This window comes from Carassius auratus, unplaced genomic scaffold (genome assembly GCF_003368295.1).
Source record: "Carassius auratus strain Wakin unplaced genomic scaffold, ASM336829v1 scaf_tig00214917, whole genome shotgun sequence".
Taxonomy (NCBI): Eukaryota; Metazoa; Chordata; class Actinopteri; order Cypriniformes; family Cyprinidae; genus Carassius; species Carassius auratus.
In genome coordinates, this window is record NW_020527856.1 from 19297 (window position 1) to 38700 (window position 19404).

General features: G+C 37.0%; 1 protein-coding gene across 2 annotated transcripts; it reads right to left on the bottom strand.

Moving 5' to 3' along the window:
* Nucleotides 1-208: 208 nt before the first annotated feature.
* On the bottom strand, nt 209-19162 carry LOC113093176 (N-acetyllactosaminide beta-1,3-N-acetylglucosaminyltransferase 2-like). 2 transcript variants are annotated; one of them, XM_026259034.1, is made up of 3 exons: nt 19024-19162; nt 5374-5502; nt 209-4057 (listed from the first exon to the last, which is right to left on the bottom strand). In XM_026259034.1, exon 3 carries the CDS (start codon nt 4037-4039, stop codon nt 2846-2848), a length of 1194 nt encoding a protein of 397 aa, XP_026114819.1. In that variant the 5' UTR covers nt 4040-4057; nt 5374-5502; nt 19024-19162; the 3' UTR covers nt 209-2845. The 2 variants fall into 2 exon arrangements, with proteins under 2 accessions (XP_026114819.1, XP_026114820.1); XM_026259035.1 differs by lacking the exon at nt 5374-5502 and having other exon boundaries at nt 19024-19085.
* Nucleotides 19163-19404: the final 242 nt, after the last annotated feature.

Below are 19404 nucleotides of genomic sequence, written 5' to 3' on the forward strand. Positions count from 1 at the left end.
TGTTGCCTTTGATGGTGGGAAACAAAGATGTACTTAGAGATTGTATGTATATTTCCTTAGATCAAAATTACACAACAACACACACACCATACCATCATCACAAAAGTAGGGCAGAGGTAAAATGTATTCCTCATTTTTTAAATTTCAATATAACCAAATTCGATAGCTGAACTGAACAGAAAATTAATAACAGCACTCAAGACAGAAGTGACATAGGTACAAAACAGTTTATTCCATTTATTATAAGAACTGAAGTTTAAAAAGGCATAAACGTGACAAACATAAATGTGCATATTCAACAACAAAAGACAGACAGACAATGATTAACAATCAGAATTATTAACAGGCACATTTTGGTAATGATGTTTTTGTAGTTGAAAATAATAGATCCATATAATAAAATATGAAAATAATAACCAGGCATATAAATATGTGGTAAAAGTAATTTGACTGCTATAAAATTATTTTTGTGGAGAAAAAAGTGAAATACCTGAAAGCTATTATGGTTTTAGAAATTCCATATAGACACATGACTGAGAAATAATTCAAAAATACAAATAGATTCATTTAAAAAGACAGCATTGATTTCATTTGTAGAACTGGATTTTCATAATCCTACTCACCAGCCTATATATAGTATACACACATGCATCACCATAAATACACATACATGCACAACTAAAGCCACATTTAAGGCATCAAATAAATTTGAATACCTTATGACAGAAAACTTTAAACTAAATTGCTTTTTAAATTAATTTCTGATACATAAACATCACAGTTGTGGACAACAAAGCAACAACAGGAGTTCATTTTCTGCAATGTTATGCGTAGATGCATGAACAACAACGGCCTAAAGAGTTTGAAACTCACAGGAGTGCATTAAATACCAGTGTATAAAAGCTTGCATAATCCACCTTTGTCATGAATAAAATTGTAGTTTATAAATACAAGCATTCTGCACTGTTCATGAACTCATGTAAACACTTCGTTTCCCTCACCAAACGCAAAATTAGGCTGTTAAACTGTTTGTCTGTTATTAGCAGATTCAATATAAAACCACCTCATTCCTCATAGCTTTTGGACAACTTAATATTAAAAACTACAAATTGTGACCTTACATAAACACTACATGACGCAAGTTTGATTTAGCTCTTCAGCAAACAACCAATGAGGCGGAGTGAAAAATAATGGATAGAGCGGATATAGTCAGCACACCCTGTCATAATTACTAATTGCTTTTTATATATATATATATATATAAATGGGAGGCACAGCTGATGATAAATGGTCATAACCAAAACCAAAACAGAAAAATATATTTGCCTTACTAGTTGACTGGCAGGCCATAGGCATTATTTAAATATTCCATCAAGCTGTATGCAAATTATGAATAAAGGTCCTGTGTTTATTTAAAAAAAGAAAAAAACATGCAGACCACAAGGGGTCACTGTAACAGTATAACATGGGCTGTTTTGTCAAATTTAGTTAAGTCATCCAGCTCTGGCCCTGTTTCCTGGCCTCTTTATAGGAGATAAAAAGCAAGGCCAGCATGATGATGACAGAGACAGGCTAAATTTGGCTCTGGGAAATTGGCTACAAAGTTCCATTCATTTAATCAAGAAGATAAAGTGTGGGATCCCTGGATTTCAAATGAAACATTAACCACATAAAATATATATTTTTTTTTTACCAAAATGCTCTCTCTGTCTCTCTCTCTCAAAAAAAAAAAAAAAAAACATTTAGAAAAAATTGAGAATCGGATCTGAGAGGGTAACAAGCACTAAGTCTGGTTTTTAGTTAATGATTTTGTACCTTTTACATATTTATTTGACCCGGTATTGGCTAACCTGTTAATACAAAACTAAGATTACGACTTGCAACTGATTGTCCATTCCTGAAAAAAAAAATAAATAAAAAAATAACCTTCTAGAAGCAAGAGAGACATTCATGCATGAAATCAAAAGCATGCATGTAGAAGTTTGGGTAGGCAACATATATTTAGTTGACATACAAAACCACTGTCGCCACAAATAGGGCTCTAAAATGAGCCAACTCCACATGGCAATATTTTCCTACACATTACAGAGAATTAAAACAGCAAGTATGGATGAGGCTTGTAAAGGCTGCATAGATGTCTGCAAGATTTCTTAATGTATGAGTGTTCAACCGTGTTCATTTTAGCATAATGCGACAGAATTCTCCAATAGAAAAAAAATCCAACTCAATGATCAACAGACATATGCCTAGGTGTGCATTGTATCGACAGTGCCATGTCCAGACCAGCTGAACTACATCCCCCACAATCCTCAGCACTGCTGATCACACAACCAGAAAGCACTGTATAAATACTTGTAACATTATCATCAGAATTTCCTGACACAAAAAGTCAAGAAATTGCAATACTACGTGGGTTGAAAATCAGAGCCACATCTAAAAGAAGCTCATCATTGCTTCTGACCTTTGACATGAAATGAAGTCCATAAAGATGCTAAATAAAAATCACATTAGAACACAGTAAAATGTTAAAGGGCTAGTTCACCCAAAATTGACAATTTTGTCATCATTTATTTACCATCTCGTTATTCCAAACTGCAGAAGAATACATTCTGAAAAATGACTATGTCCATACAATGAAAGTCAATAGGGTCCAAAAAAAAAACCTGGATCCCACTGACTTCATTGAAAAATATCACAGTGCTTTTCTGGTCAAAGAACGTGAAAGAAAGCAAGAAAAGGAAGGAATTCAGTCATAAAGGTTTGGAATGTCATGAGGGTGAGTAAATGATGACAGAATGAACGTTTTTGGTTGAACTGTCCCTTTAAAGCAGCCAAAACCAGCAGTTCAGCGACAGTTCAAGGCTGGGTCATTCAGCCAGGCCCAGATTTTAATCATATGTTGAGGACTTCTGGGATGCACCAGCATCAGGCTTTTATAGGCACAGGCATTATTGCGATATTTCTCATCGATATCAAAAGTTCTGAAGCCTTTGTGCTTTTCAGGGGCAAGACCCAGTTTCTTAAGGCACATACCTGTGTAGACATCATCAATGGGGTACAGGGGCACCGACTTTGAGATGTTATGAAGTTTCTGGACCAGCTGTCCCGAGAACAAATAACCGCCCCCACCCGCATAGGAAGGGTACGCACCAACAAACACGCTCTCCGGGATAAAATACTTGACCTTTTTGTCTCTATGCGGACCAGCGTTGGTGATCACATCTCCTACAAACAGTTCCTTGGCTTTGGCATTAGAAAGATTGCTTAGGAAGTCTAGAATGCGGACGGTGTTAACAAAAACATCGTCATCGCCCTTGAAAACGTAACTGACTCCGGGACAGCGGGTGCTCAGCCATTCCAGGAAAAGCACTTCCTTGATGGTGAGGTTGAAAAAGGTGTCCCTATAGTCCCATTGAAGAATATCCTGATGTATGACGCTCTCATGTTGGAGCATCTTTGAGAGATCTGGGAAGTAGTCCTCCGTGGTTGCGTTTCCGAGGAGAAACACCGTGACAACTGTTTTGTTTGCAAGGCGGCCAGCTTTGCCCCATGACTGGCGGATGGCCTGTCGTCGATCAAAGTGTGGGACTAAAGATTTAATTCCTAAAAGGAGGAACGGTGGGTCTTTGCACATGTCTGGCTGGTCCAGCACGATGGGATAGGACCTGCAGCGCATAGACAGCAGGAAGTCCTTGAAGCGATCTGGTAGCGAGTTGTAATCCTTGACTTGGGTGGTTACCTTGAAGTCTGGCTCACAGGAGTCCAGACTGACCGTATCGTTTAGCCAGTCTGGAAGCTTATCAGTCGTGAAGTTGAGCTTCTCTAGGTTGCGGTTGTGGATGTAGTTCAGCTGTTGCTGCAGGCGATTCCAGTATGCGTCACTGGGAAGATCTTTTGCCCAGAAACGCTTCGTGGGAACCAGCAGCTTATTTTTGTTGCTGTCTTCCTTCCCAGCATTGCGAGAAACCTCCACCACTATGAAGATGAACACCATCATCATCATCACCATGACCTTCATCTTCCTCCGAGGTCCCTGCATGGTGTCGATACTAAACACCTAACAGCAGAGACAAAGAATAACATGGGTAACTTGTTTAAAAAAAACATAAAGGGTCAAAATGTTTCTTAACCACATGCCCAGAAATATTAACATGATGCAGATAACCACAAAGCAAATCCTGTTTGATGGTAAAACATGTAATGCTTCAAAGATTGTTTGTGCACATGCTTGCAACTAAAGTGTTTGAGTACTGCATGCTTATTATAATATATGTAAATGTCAACCATGACTAAAGTCACTGAAAGTCGAGAAGACACAAAGACATCAGTTACTTGAAGGACCAAAGTTCAAGCATGGCTGTTTTAATTTTAGACCGGCAACTAAGATTAAACTAAAGGGAACCTCTTTATGTTTAACTCTATATGGGAGTTAACCCACAATTTTATAAAGGACACTTTTTTTTTTTGGGACAACTTGTAATAATTTTATTTTCTGTTGAAATTCAGAATTCCAATAATATGAGAAAGGTTACACAACAGACATGTTTAACCCTTTATACACATCAGACATGTTTACCCCTTTTTGAAGACTAATATCACTTCCTTTATTTAATGTAAAAAATGTCACTTTCTTATCCACCTGTTACTTCTCTTTCACCAATTCCTCTCTTTTTCTCTTGCTTTGTTGCTTTTGTCTCCCAGCAACCCCTCTGCTCTGTTGCACATGGTTTCTCTCATTTATTCAACCCCACATTCTTCAGTTCAGCTTACTTTTCCATTCTTTCTGCGTTACAGGTGCGACATAAAGGACTAAATTTAGAGTGGCTTCATGAGCCAGCTGGCCTCTGGGATAAGTGTTGATTTAAAGACTACATACAGTACGAGCCAGTCAATGACAGAGCCACTGATTTCCAACAAGAAACAGCATTATCTTTATGTTTTGACATGAAAAATGTCCCAACTATAAACTAATACTCTTCTTATTTAAGTGAATTAAGACTCAATACTGTATACAATAAATGGTTGATGTCAATAATGTATCATACATGTCATTTATGAACATTAAACTGCATTTTATCATATAATGATCAAAACTAGTACAAGGGTCACGCAAACCGTGGGGGGGCCGTAACAAATCCAAGGGCCCTGATCTGAGATGCAAACCCTGGCCTGACAGGATTTCTACCGAGGGGAATGCAATTTTAGCAAGCTGCGGTGTGCGGCATAATTTTTTCTGTTATATAATGATTGAAATTAAATCTGCCAGTCACTTCGCTCTCTCAGTCAGCTAATACCATCAGAATGTGTTTTTCTCAGATGAAATGCTATTGAATTATGAACTAAAATTACTTGGGGCCATGTGTGCCTGTTTACCTGTGCACAGGCGAGACTGTGGAGGGTCCAGATGTATGGTGCGCAGGTGCTAGCAAATGTTTTTAGCCCATCCTGACTCACTAACAGAGCGAATCACAGAAACAGGGATGGTGCAGAGGAAATCCAGATCTGGGGAGAAAGAAAAACAAACATGTTTTCCTGCTGCTGCACTAATGGACACATGGAAGATTTGAGAGAACATCAGGGCCTGGAACAGCAAAAGTAAACAGTCTGTTCACACTTGAGGATTAGTCCACATGGTTTGAGCTCAATTATTTGTTGACCTTGCTTGAAATCACCAGGTGAAAATCTGGTGTATCTAGTAATTTTCACAATGGTACATCAAGCTCTAAAGCTAAACAAATTCTGAAATTATTAGCAAAAAACACTCTTCCACTGTGACTCCACTCAAATGTTTTCATATCCACAATGCCACAATCTAAATCACTGTTTGAAATAGACAAATTGAAATGGCAACAACTTAAACTCATTTAATATATCAGACCTGATCCCCCCCCCCCCCCCATCAAGCCTGCATTTATTTGATCAAAAATACAGAAAGAAATGTAATATTGTGATATATTATTACTAGGGGTGTAACGGTTCACAAAATTCACGGTTCGGTTCGATACGATACACTGATGTCACGGTTCGGTTCGGTTCGGTTCGGTTCGATACGTTTTAGATACAGCAAAATGTAAAAACATCTCAACTTTTCAGAATGCCGCAAGCGCACCGCGGGTCATGTGACAAGAACCAACCAATCAGCTTCATCCTTTCCCGTAACAACGTTGAGAGCTCAGCCAAGATGAAGGAACAGCTGATCATAGTTGTATATGGATTGCAATTTTGAAATACATTCAGTAGCAGAGCTACTGCAAGCGATTTTTAGAGCTGCAAATCCATTTATCCTTCGCTGAAATTTCCGCGTCTCATGGAGAGAGCACGTCATTGTTGCTTAGCAAAGACAGACGCCTCAGGAGAAAGACGCGCTTAGCGTTTTCCATGCGTTTTTAGGCACGATATGTGAACGGCCCCTAAGGCGCTCGCTCACTCAGCACGCGCTGAAGGCTCGTTGCAAAATGTCTAATGCATTTAACAGACCAGAAATATAAGATCCTAAAATAACCAACAGGTCTGGTGTTTGGGTTGGATTCCCTGTAAGCTATAGTGTCTAAATGCTGCAGGGATAGTTTGCTGCGTGCATGTTTCTCCTTTTTTTCGTCTTTTCCCAGATAGTACTGACGCATATATCCCAGATATTCCCGCTGTTTTTTTTTTTTTTTTTTTTGTAATCCCGCTGGTGTACCCTGTCATGTTGCAGATGCGACATACCGTTGTTTATTTATCCACCACTCTCTTGCCATCACCATTATAGCTTAAAGGGAATCCAAAGTGCACCCAAACACCAGACCTGTTGGTTATTGGGGGATCTTCTCATTTCTAGTCTGTTAAACGCATTGGCTATTTTGCAACGAGCCTTCAGCGCGTACTGAGTGAGCGAGCGCCTGCTGAGTAGCCTAACATAAACATATAAGATGGTGTTTTTTTCTTCTTCGGGAGTGTCAGGGGCGTTGCCTGTTACGTTATTTGGGTTATTGGGCTACCTTGTTGAACGCATATCATTATATTTCTTTCTCTCTCTTTTTTTTTTTTTTCAAATATAATTAATTACTCCAACGAACCGTTCGGTATACATAATGCGTACCGCGTACCGAACCGAAAGCGTCGTACCGAACGGTTCAATACGAATACGCGTATCGTTACACCCCTAATTATTACAATTTAAAATAATTGTTTTTAAATTTATTATACTTTAGATTATCATTCATTTCTGTGATGCAAAGCTGAATTTTTAGGATCATTATCACATGATCCTTTAGAAATCATTCTTATATGATGATTCATTATTAAAGTTGGAAACAGTTCTGCTGCTTAATATTCTTTCAGAAAATGTGATACTTTTTAAGGATACTTTGATGAATAAAAAAAAAAAAAAAAAAAAAGAAGCTATGTTTTTAAAATATAAATATTAATTAAAATATACACTACTGGTCAGTAATTTGGGGTCAGTAATTTTTTTCTTTCTTTTTTAAAAATAAAATCAATACTTTTATTCAGGAAGGATGTGTTAAATTGATAAAAAGTGATAGTAAAGAAAATATATTGTTAGAATATATATTATTAGAAAAAAAAATATTTTGAATAAATGCAGTTCTTTTTAACCTTTTATTCATCAAATATATTAGACAGCAGAACTGTTTCCAACACTCATAATAAATCAGAATATTCTAATGATTTCTAAAGGATCATGTGATAGACTGGATGTTACATGTGACACTGAAGGCTGGAGTAATGATGCTGAAAATTCAGCTTTGCATCACAGGAATAAATATTTTTTTTTAAGTATATTCAAATAGAAAACTATTATTTTAAGTTGTATTAATATTTCACAATATTACTGTTTTTATCTGTATTTTTGATCAAATAAATGCAGGCTTGATGAGCAGAAGAAACTTCTTTCAAAAACATTACAAATAGTAATGTTTCCAAACTTTTGGTCTGTATTGTATATATAAACGTAAGAACATTTGTGTATTTGTGTGTGTGAGATACACATATACACACACACACACACACACACACACACACTCATCATAAAATAAGCGCACACTGTTGTAAACTATGCAGTTCCGAGAGCATGACGTACTGTATAGAGGTCCGCTTTGCACATGCGCCGATCAGAAGTGACGAATGCGGAAACGCAGCGGAGAGATCAAAACAAAAGGTCACTAATTTGAAATACAAAACAAGGATTTGTAAAGAAAAATGTTAAAGGATTTCAGTATAAGCCAAGAGGAAACTGGTTATTCTTTGCAAAAGGAAACTTTGCTTCTATTGGTCCTGTTAACAAATGTTGGTTTTCACAAGACTCACCAGCTCATGCGCAACGCTGACCTCCATACACCATGTTCTAGGAACTGCTTAGTTTACAACAGTGAGCACAAACTACCTTTAAGTGATTATTATGTTTTCAATATTTTTCCTCACAAAAACGCATCGATTCGCTACAGGAAGCCTTCGGTCACCCCCCGGAGTGTGAGGAGTTTTTTTTATCACTGGAAGGGCACTTTTTATTTCACGTCTTTTGTACTGAAAGAATGCAACACCCATTGAGTGCCATTAAGACAATTTTTTCATATAAGTCCAACTGGATTCGTCTGAAAGAAGAAAGTCATATACACCTAGGATGCCTTGGTGGTGAGTAAAACGCAGCCTAATTTCCATTTTTGGGTGAACTAACCCTTTAATGGATGGAAGACTCATTTTTGTTAAAGGCATTGGCACAACAATTAAAGCCATGTCCAGGGCATAAAGTAATTTTGATGGCACTGATGGCTTGTGCAAGAACTAGAGTCCAGACTTTTAATGCATTTGCTTCCATTCTCTCTGAGCGTAAGTGCACAGAGTAGCTAAAGAGACCCTGGATGTGAAGTCTCTTATTAATAATTAACAATGCATTTGCTGTGTAAACAATGGACTGAATCACTCTCCACCTCACATCAACAGAATAAAGACTCACACGGATCCTTTCACTAGCCCTTTACAAATGGTTTAACTCCGTTCACTTTTACAATCTAGCTCATCTACGGTTGTGAAAGAATTTTCTTGTTTTGTAAAACCAACCAACCTCTTGGTTAATCATCTTACTGTTGGTCAGGAAAGGAACTTAAGCAACCATGCCCAGAAACCACAGCAACTATGCAATGCCAAAAAATAGGATTATACACCATGGGGTAGTAAATATTTTGTGCTACGGCTGTAGATACATTTACATTTGTGTGTATGGAGCAGGGGTCTCCAAACTCGGTCCTGGAGGGCCAGTGTCCAGCAGAGTTTAGTTTTAGTTCAGGTGTGTTGAGGTGAGTTGGAGCTAAACTCTGCAGGACAACAGCCCTCCAGGACTGAGTTTGGAGAGCCCTGCTATAGGTTTTTATTTGTATTTTTGAACAGCTCTCAGCAGGCCGGATGGATTTTAATTTTTTTACATGTGTGAAAAGCAAGGTGAATGAAAATGTGATGAGAAACAAGAGTGTTGTTGAGAACTTGTCCAGAACAAGTCAAAACAAGTAAGAATCTGCTGTTCTGTCTTTAGACACAATGCAAAGTAGAGCTGAATTGACTATAGTTGCCAAGCAACATCGCAACTTACTGCATCAATACAGAATTCAGCTGATGAGCGGTTACAGGTGTGCATGTATGGTTAGGTTTCCTCAATTTCAGAGATGGAGCTATGCATATTACATTAGCTTCCCTGTCTTTACTCAATTTTTAAGAGCTATGAAGTCATTTCTGTACTGATGAAAAACTTAATTTCAATTACATTCACTTCACATTTATTTGTATAGTGCTATTAATATCATTGATATACTTGTTATAGTACATATACTCAAACTTATTTTTCTTGCCTTGACAAGTTCTAAATATAAAGAGAAAATCAAAATTGTACTATTTAATTCACTTATTATAAAAATCTGCCATTAAAACACAACTGGCAAAAGTGACTTATGACAGAAAACAAAAATTTTAATGTTAAGAAATAAGGTAGTAAGAGTATTAAGGAAAGCAAAGGCAGATTATTATTATATTCTTTTTTTTAAATCACAGTTATTGAAATTGTCAATAAAATTATCAAAACAAGGCCAATTGAATTGAAGATTAGCCTAATGATACAATCAATTTTACCGAGTCCAATTGATGTGGCACAGGCCTTTAATCACTATTTTATTGAATCAGTGGATAAAATAGCTCAAAGAAATGCTCAAAGTTTCACAGTACAACCTTATTTACGAACAAGTAATGCTTGTGAGACAGCTTTAGTATAAGACAAGTAAGAAGTTAAGAGTTGGATGTAGTTAGATCAAGTTAGATGTTGAAAAGGTAGTCATGTCTCTTACGTCCTTAAGGACTTAAGATATCTATGGTATAGACACACTTTTATTGAAACAAATTAGTTCCTCAGTAGTTAACCCTTTAAAACATTAATAGTTAATTAGATTAAGGGAGATTCCCCACCTCTTAGAAACCAACAGTTGTGGACCCTGTATTTAAGGTAGGCGACCCCCGTTTAACCAGCAATTGTAGACCAGTTAGTTTGCTCCCCACAATATCAAAAGTGTTTGAAAAACTGGTGGCCAAACAAATGAATGAGGATTTTAATAATAGCCCTTTTCAATTACATCCGATGCAGTTCTGCTTTAGGATAAATCATTCAACAGAAACGGCTAATTGTTATTTTATTGAAAGGGTAAAAGGCATTAAATGAATAAAGGTGGAGCGGGAGGAGCTGTATTTATTTATTTACATAAAGCATTTGATACTTTAAATCATAATATTCTTTTAAATAAATTACAAAAATGTTTATTTCTTGACAAAATCTGAAAATGTAATTTAATTTAATCTTATCTGTCTTCCCATTCTCAAGTAGTAAAAATAGATAATTACAAATCCAATTGACTATGCCTATCAGCTGGTGTTCCACAAGGGTTCATATTGGGGCAGTTCTCTTTATATTATTCTCTGTATATTAAAGATATACCCATGGTGCGTCAACGATGTAATCTATTGTATTCTGATTATACATTCATTTTCGCGCATGGTGAAAATGTCGAAGCTGCTGCAAATAAGTTGACAGATGTTCTGTCATATATCATATCCTGGCTCATTCGGTCTTATCTGAAATCAAATGCGCCAAAAACAACTTGCATGTTCTTTTCTAAAGGACATAGTGCTGATATAAAACAGGATATTTTTATTTCGGGAGAGAGAGATCACAGGTGGTTTCAAAATATAAATTCTTAGGGGTTCATTTGGACTCATGTTTTGGTTTTAAAACGCATATTTAAAAAAGTTTTAATTTAGTTGGTTTATAAGAAACTTTCTCAAATGAGGCTGCAAAGGTATATTTTCATTCTGTGATTCTTCTATTACTTATTGTCTGAAAAGTTGGTCTAATACACATGATATAGTTCTAAAACCATTGGAATTATTGTACAAGCTAGCACTTAATATTAGATAAAAAGTAATATATATATTAGAGTTTTCACCATTGTATTATCTTAACTGCATATAATCTGCTTAGCTGGGAAATCACTTTTTTAAAGTTTGAAAAAGTTTTATTTTTTATAAGATTATGCATGGTTTACCTTATCCTCTGGTTGATTTTATTAAATTGAAATCTATTGAAAACAGTAACTAGAGCTGCAGCTAAAGCTGATTGCATAATTCCACATAGAAGAACCACATTTGGTCAAGCTGTTTTTTTTTTTAATTCAGAGCATCACATCAGTGGAATTCAATACCACAATCAATTACAGAATGAACATAATTTAACTCATTTAAGCAACATTTTAAGAAATGGCCTTTTCAAAACCAACAATGTGAACATCAATTTGGTTTAAATATCTGAAACCGTTTTTTTATTGTCAGTTTGTATAATTTGTGGTTGAATTTTTGGTTGAATTTCGTTGTTTCTTTTTCCCCCTTTAGTTTGGCCTAATAACATCTGGCAAAGGGACTTCTAATGAAAACTAGTCTCTGGGCTAATTTGGGTACATTTACATTCACAAATGTTGATTAAATGTACACTGTCCTTTTTTTGTGAAATAAATAACTAAAGGTAACCCTACTATGATATATGGTTTAACAATTAATGACCCAATACACACAAATGACGTGCACTTCACAAAAGTAAACAGAAAGTCCTTACAATCATAATTCCAACAATATGATAAACTATGAACATGACGTACTCTGAACAGGAACATTTTTTGTAAATGTCTCAAGTTCTCAATAGTTTGGTGAATGACTTTTTAAGGATGAACGGGTGTCACACAACCTGTCCATGTTGGCATCTGAATGATTTGTCACGTTTCAGATGAATTCGTAGAAACATTTCAGTGTTTGATTGGATGCACATGCGTTATTGTTGTGCTTATCAACCATTTTAAAACCTAAAATGTCTATTGATTTTGCCAACCAAACTATGCTAAATACAAAATGCAGCTAATTATGTACTGTCATTAAAACCTTAAAGAATAGACCAGTGACCAACCAGTTCAGACCCACTGTCCTAGTTGACAAATCATTACACATTTGCAAGAAACCATGAGGCAAAACCAATATTTAATAGGTGCATGCATGGATGAATGAGAACAAAGTAGACTGACCTCCAGAAGAGATTTAAAGGACCATCTATTCACCCACTCCCAGATGATAATCTCTGTGCTACTTCCAGCCCATTGCTGTTGTGAGAATTTAATGTCACGCATGAATAATAATGTTTGGGGTTAAACAAAGCAAGCCGCCCATTCTGTGATGAACTACCTGGGCTCAGGTGCACGGTGATGGTAAACTCAGACACAGGTGCAGCTCAATAAATTAATGTCATGGAAAAGTTGTGAAATTGTGAAACTTGTGTATTAAATAAATTCAGTGAAAACAGACTGAAGTAGTTTAAGTCTTCGGTTCTTTCAATTGTGATGATTTTGGCTCACATTTAACAAAAACCCACCAATTCAGTTTCTCAACAAATTAGAATACTTCATAAAGACCAAAAAAAAAAAAGTATGTTAATTTACTGTACATGTACTCAATACTCGGTAGGGGCTCATTTTGCTTTAATTACTCCCTCAGTTCGGCGTGACATGGAGGTGATCAGTTTGTGGCACTGCTGAGGTGGTATGAAAGCCCAGGTTTCTTTTACCGTGGCCTTTAGCTCATCTACATTTTTTGATCTCTTGTTTCTCATTTTCCTCTTGGAAGAGTTTGCTGGCGAGTCAAGGACTCCAACACCATGGTCATTTAACCAACTTTTGGTGTTTTTGGCAGTGTGGGCAGGTACCAAATCCTGCTGGAAAATGAAATCAGTATCTTCAAAAAGCTGGTCAGCAGAAGGAAGCATGAAATGCTCCGAAATATCTTGGTAAACTGACGCAGTGACACACAATGGACCAACACCAACAGATGACATTGCACCCTAAATCATCACAGACTGTGGAAACTTAACATTGGACTTCAAGTCATTTTTAAGAGAGCAAGGTCGCAAGATCACCTCTGTATAGGTCAAACACCCTCAAAAGATCACCAATACATTGACTCAAAAAGATCATCAGAAAACAATGACCTAAAAAAAGCATTACTAAACACACAAAGAATGGGTCAATGTATCAAGACAAGACTATTCAAAAGTTTGGGGTTGGTAAGACTTTTTTTTTTTGGTTTCTGAAAGATGACTTATGTTGCTAATGACTGCATGTGATAAATACAGTAATATTGTGAAATATTTTTGCAATTCCAAATAACTTTTCTCTATGTTAATATATATATTTTTTAATGCAATTAATTCCTGTGAATTTTCAGAACCCTCTACTCCAGTCTTCAATGTCACGAGTTGGTGATCAAGAAAAATTTCTTATTATTATCATCATTATTGAAAACAGTTGTGTTGCATAGTATTTTTGTGGAAACCGTGATATGTTTTTTGATTAATTTAATGCTTTTAACTTTTAAATGGTAGTGTTATTTGTGAAGGAAGAAATGTGGACAAAAATGATTTAAGCCAATCTTTCACATACACGGCTTGGCAACATGAAACAAAAAATATAAAGCCATTACTAGCCTATCACCTCCTTTTTAACAGTATAATATAGCTCAAGTCTCTTCAGGCACCAAGTAGATTTCCTAGAAGAGGATGAATTCGCCATCACTGAAACTAACTGTCTGGGTGGAATTTTTTCCCCACTTGGTGGCAACACAAGTGACCAAAACAAAATTACATGAGTCACATTAAAGGATCTCAAAGGACACTTCTGAGGAGCACTGCTGCATTCCAGGAAGGCCCCCACCGCCCATAAGAAACTGACTGCCTTCCAGTTATTGTCTGCAGGTTTTTGCTCACAAAACAAGCCTCTACTCATTTAAAGCTTACTGCAGGTTACTTTGAAAATGCTTATGTTTAAGCAGGTAAAACGAGACTAACACCTTGGGGGCACAAGCTTACATTAAAGTGCATTCCTTGAGTCATCATGGAACTCTATAGACATTATAACTCTAAGGGATTTACCCTAGTTAGTCAAAAAAACCCACTGACTCACACAAAGCACTACTCCGGCTCAACATGCAAAATAACTTGAGCACAAAAAGAGAAAACATGTGCTCCTTCATTACAACTAAAATGTTTTGGAGTGCTAAAATTTTTGTAAGAAATTCATAGATGCAAGAAAACGCTTAAATCTTTCCAATCCAAATGCACTGCCACATCCTAAAAGACTTGAGGGTTGAACTAAGCCCAAGCACAGACATGAAGACTGTTCATTCCCTAAGAGCATGCAATCATTCTACATGCTGGAGAAACCCAAGCAGGAATGAAAGTCGTTCTGACCCCACAGATTAACCCTTTTGAAATAGCCTTTTGGGCAGTGTGTCAACATACAGCGCTGCTGCACTTCGGGAGTCCAGTGTTCGAATCCCAACTTGAAGACCTTTCCCGAAGCCGCCCCGTTCTCCCTCTCCCTTTTTGCTTCCTATCCTATATCAAAATTAAAGGCAAAAAATGCCAAAAAGATATCTAAAAATTTTTTTAATAAAACCACTTGAAATGGTTACCAGCCATGAAATGTAATAGTTGCAAATAAATCCTCATCTTTAAATCCTATTTACATGTTTGTATATGTCCTAGGGATACTTCTAGGATTCTTGCCAATCCAAGACACTGAAATACAGAAATACTTTGAGGAGGCCCATACATGTTCAAAATCTGTAACATCATGTAGCCACTGCTAATTAATGTTATAGATCTAATCATACATAATGTTTAGCTCAGAATTAACCCCCAAAAAGTCATTTAAAAAACTGGGTTAGAGGAGTAAAGCATTGAATATACATTACAAAGAGTAGCTTTAAAAATGTTTTGATTCAACATTGCATAAATAATCATAATTATCTATGATTCACAACCTAATGACACAGACCACAAGTCCAACCTTATGAGGATGGAATTTAAAATGACAGCAAGTGAAACTGAAAAGAGGTAGCAGCGACAATAGCGATTTCCGTTTCATGCGGACTTCAATTGTCTCTGGTTAAACGTGCTTAAACCACTGTAGCCCAGTCTGTGCCCTAATGTAATCTATTAACTATGCATATCATAACGTCTTAGGCTACACATTATGATAAAATATTTTAATAAGACTGAATTTGTATTTAAGAATCACATTTATTGAAAATACATATAACGCCACATGTCCAAGCAGGGCCGTCGCCAGAACAAACCAAATGGGGGGCATTTAATTTTCATAGGGGGGCACACTTTTTTAATGATCTGAGACAGACCATAACATAAACCCATATTAGGCTATAACTAAAATAGACCACAATAGTCTTGTTTTGTTCAATTATTCAAATAAAATACTTCACCGTTTGATCTCAACGTCTCTGTTTATTGTCTCTTAACATTTCCAAAACCGCCAAAAATGTATTCTGAGATCGCATGAAACGCGCAGCTCAGCTGCGCAAAGGAATTGCGTATAAACAATACAATACTGTATGCTTAACTAAATGAATTGCATATTTTATATATACATATACATATACTTACACACAAACTGCATATTGTATTTTGAATTAATAGAACTACTAACACAAAAATAACATATTGAAATGTCTGCTGCTGGAGACTTGCCATTGGCTGTTGTATTTGAATAATTAATGAGGTAGGTCTTTGCAAGGTTTGGGTTCTGTTTAGGGATGTTTTAACAGTCATTTAAGAATATAATTATATTTAAAATTATGTTCTGTGTAATAATGCGTTGAATAATGAATCGTCTGAATCATTTCTGAAGGTAATGTGTTATGCATTTCTAGTGTTACCGTTGTAGTGATTACTGTTCCTGTGAGCCAAGTTCTGATGAAATAACGTTATTAGTGTAATGATCTAAATCAATAACATTTTTATCCAACGTCTAATTGCGCGTTCACACTGGCTGCGTCGGGAGCGTCAAAAATTCCTCTTGCAGTTCTGTTCACAACGCTGCAGAAAGATTCGTGAGCGCTCGGATGTTTGACGTAGTCCGAATGCTTATTTTGTATTATTTTGTATTGTATTCGCAAAGCTATCAGACTTGTTGATCTTATGCAGACTAACCACAAAGAGGTTAACGTTATAAGTTGATCTCATTAAATGTTGTTGTGGATGAAATATTAAGATCCTTTACTTAAAATGAACGATCTCAGACACCTTGGTCCACGTATCACTTTTAATTATTTTTTTATGTCCCTGTACGCAAACAGGGGCACATCATAGATTACTGCAAACGCGTAACAGCAATAATCAACCTGTCCTCTATTTTGCTTGGGAACTAATGTGATCGGAGCTGCGTCCTCTGGAATCCTCTCAAGCGGTTGACTTCTACGTTCCGATTGGTTGCTGCCCAACCGCGTCATAGCTCATTACCATAAAGTTGCCTTGATTTAAACTCTGCTCGACGCTCTCAAAGGCCAAGTCGCGCCGCGCCGCTCCTCGCCGCTGCTCGAATCTGGTTTACATTGAAAATGAATGACTTCCGGCCACTTTGACGCTCTCGACGCCGGCGGTGTGAATGCACAGTAATGCAAGTTTGGTTAATTGTTCTGTGCATTACGTTTAGGGGGGCACATAAAGTCATTTGGGGGGGCACTGCCCCCCGATGCCCCCCCTTGACGACGGGCCTGTGTCCAAGATTAAGTTTTTCTAACAACGAAGAAATTTTACAGCGAGTAAAGAACATTACATTTTCCGCTAACCGCAGGCCCGGCTGCAGGATGAAATGACTGAGGGGGCATGTAAAATTGTTAAGGGGCTTAACTTTATTATACCATCAATGATTAATACACACTGAGATCTCGCTTTGCAACGACAGATTTTTAAATACAGCGCTCCCTAAAACACTCCATATGCAACTGCAGGTAACCAGAGACTAGCAAATGTTAAACAGTGTAATGATTATTTTTCAAGGCGACAGTTATTTTAGAACGTTCCCTCTTAATGTTTCCATGGCAACGTGTCATATTTGTCACGTGGAACACCGCAGCCACAATAATAACACTGTATAACAGATGTCCTTCATTTTGTTTTTCCTTTTTTATTCGAAAAAATCACAAACTTACTTACCATGTCATCAACTATCCTATATTCCGATTCTCAAATATGTGTAAGTGAGTGTGTTTGGTCGTTTAAAAAACTTTATAACAATAGAGTAAACCTTATAGTTAGCCTAACGTTACTTCCACTGTGTTTTATCTGATATGAAAAACATACGTCGGCAAATTATATATGGATAGATTGTTTTTGCTGCTTTCACACACTCCAAATGTAGGCTTTTGTTTTACCAGTGCTTATGTGTAGCCTATTTAAATGTATGAAATCTAAAATAAACATTATGAGGTTGAAAACACTGCATAGTTGTGATTATAACACAGCTGAGCTCGTCCGTCTCTGGTTCAGCGCCAACCAACGCGAATCTGTCAAATCGTTTGAATCTGGCAGTGATGTCACGAGTTACAACACTGAACATTCTAAATCCCATTGGGATAAGGTTAAATTATTATTTAACTCAAAAGGTTTAACTCAGAGGGGGCACAAGTCAGATCTGAGGGGGCATTGCCCCCTTTTGCCCCCTTGGGGCGCTGGGCCTGGCTAACCGGCAACCCTGTGGCCGAAATACAGTTGGGTAAATAGGCAGTGGGCGGGTTTCACAAACCAAAACAGAGACCGCAATCTGTCCCTGAACGCACATTTTAAAAAAGGAGAATAAATTACTGTAGCATTGTTTTTCAGATAAACAAGCATGTTAACTTAGCATGTTTCTTAAATATCTGCAAACATATGGTATTTTTATGCTTTTGTAGGGAAAAAAAGTTACACACAGCACCTTTAATATGAGGATTTTGTCAAAAATTCCCCACCATGGCCCCTCCCTGAAAGATCAAGCCCCGCCCCCAGCACCCCCCAGATAAAATATGCTCCAGCGGCTCTGATTAGCACTCATTTTATCTAATAAAATCTAAAACAGATGTTGTAAACACCAGATACTCGGAGTAAGCATTAACATAAACAGCTTCCAATGAAACGAACCCTGACAGCGACTAAATTTAGACTGCTTCGGAGTAACGTTAGTCATTTCTCTGAATCACCAGTTGCTTGGATTCCCGAGGATGTTTACCATCTTAACGATGTTAAGCAGTCTGTGACTGTAACGTTTAGTTCTCTCACCGAAGTGACGCCGAACTTTATTTCTGACCGTTAAAGTGTCAAAGTCACCCACATTTACTTTAACTAAAACAGTATTTGTAAAAAGACCCCTTTATATAAACAAAGTTGTAGATCAAATAAAAAGGGGTGTTCACGGACTGTTTTAGCGGACCTGCTAACGTCAAAAGTAATCCGCATGCGGACGACTCCGTCCGTGTCGCTCTCCTCGCCGCGCGCACAACATTAAAAGTTAAAGCCGGAACATTCAGACTTCTTGCTATCAAACCTCAACAAACACCGACTAGAACCGAACCGATATAATGTGAAACTTCTACCTTTAGCTTTGTAAAAGTCATTATTACCTTTCAGCTCCAGCTGTGAGAGATCGTGTTCACATCCTGCCCGTCTGGTTCATGATGATGATAAACTCCATCTGCTCATGATGATAAACTCCTCCCAGGGCGGAGTATAAAACTTCCTTAGTACAGTATGTATTAACCACACTATTTGCCATACAGTCACTGTTTAATCGTCACTGGAATGAAAACTCACTGTCTAGTGTTTGCTTTACCTGGAACTACTTCTGAAAGTTCATTCGACTGGTTGATTTATTTGGGGTTTACATCGGTTTTAGGGTTAAATTCTGGCGAATACTACTGTATAAAATGTAAACGATATATTTAATTAGATTTCAGATGACTTTAGCTCATTCTAAACATTAATGTGAGGAGGAAAGTCTGTAA

Coding starts and splice junctions, on each gene's coding strand:
- LOC113093176 (XM_026259034.1), bottom strand. CDS start 4,039: ATGCAGGGACCTCGGAGGAAGATGAAGGTCATGGTGATGATGATGATG.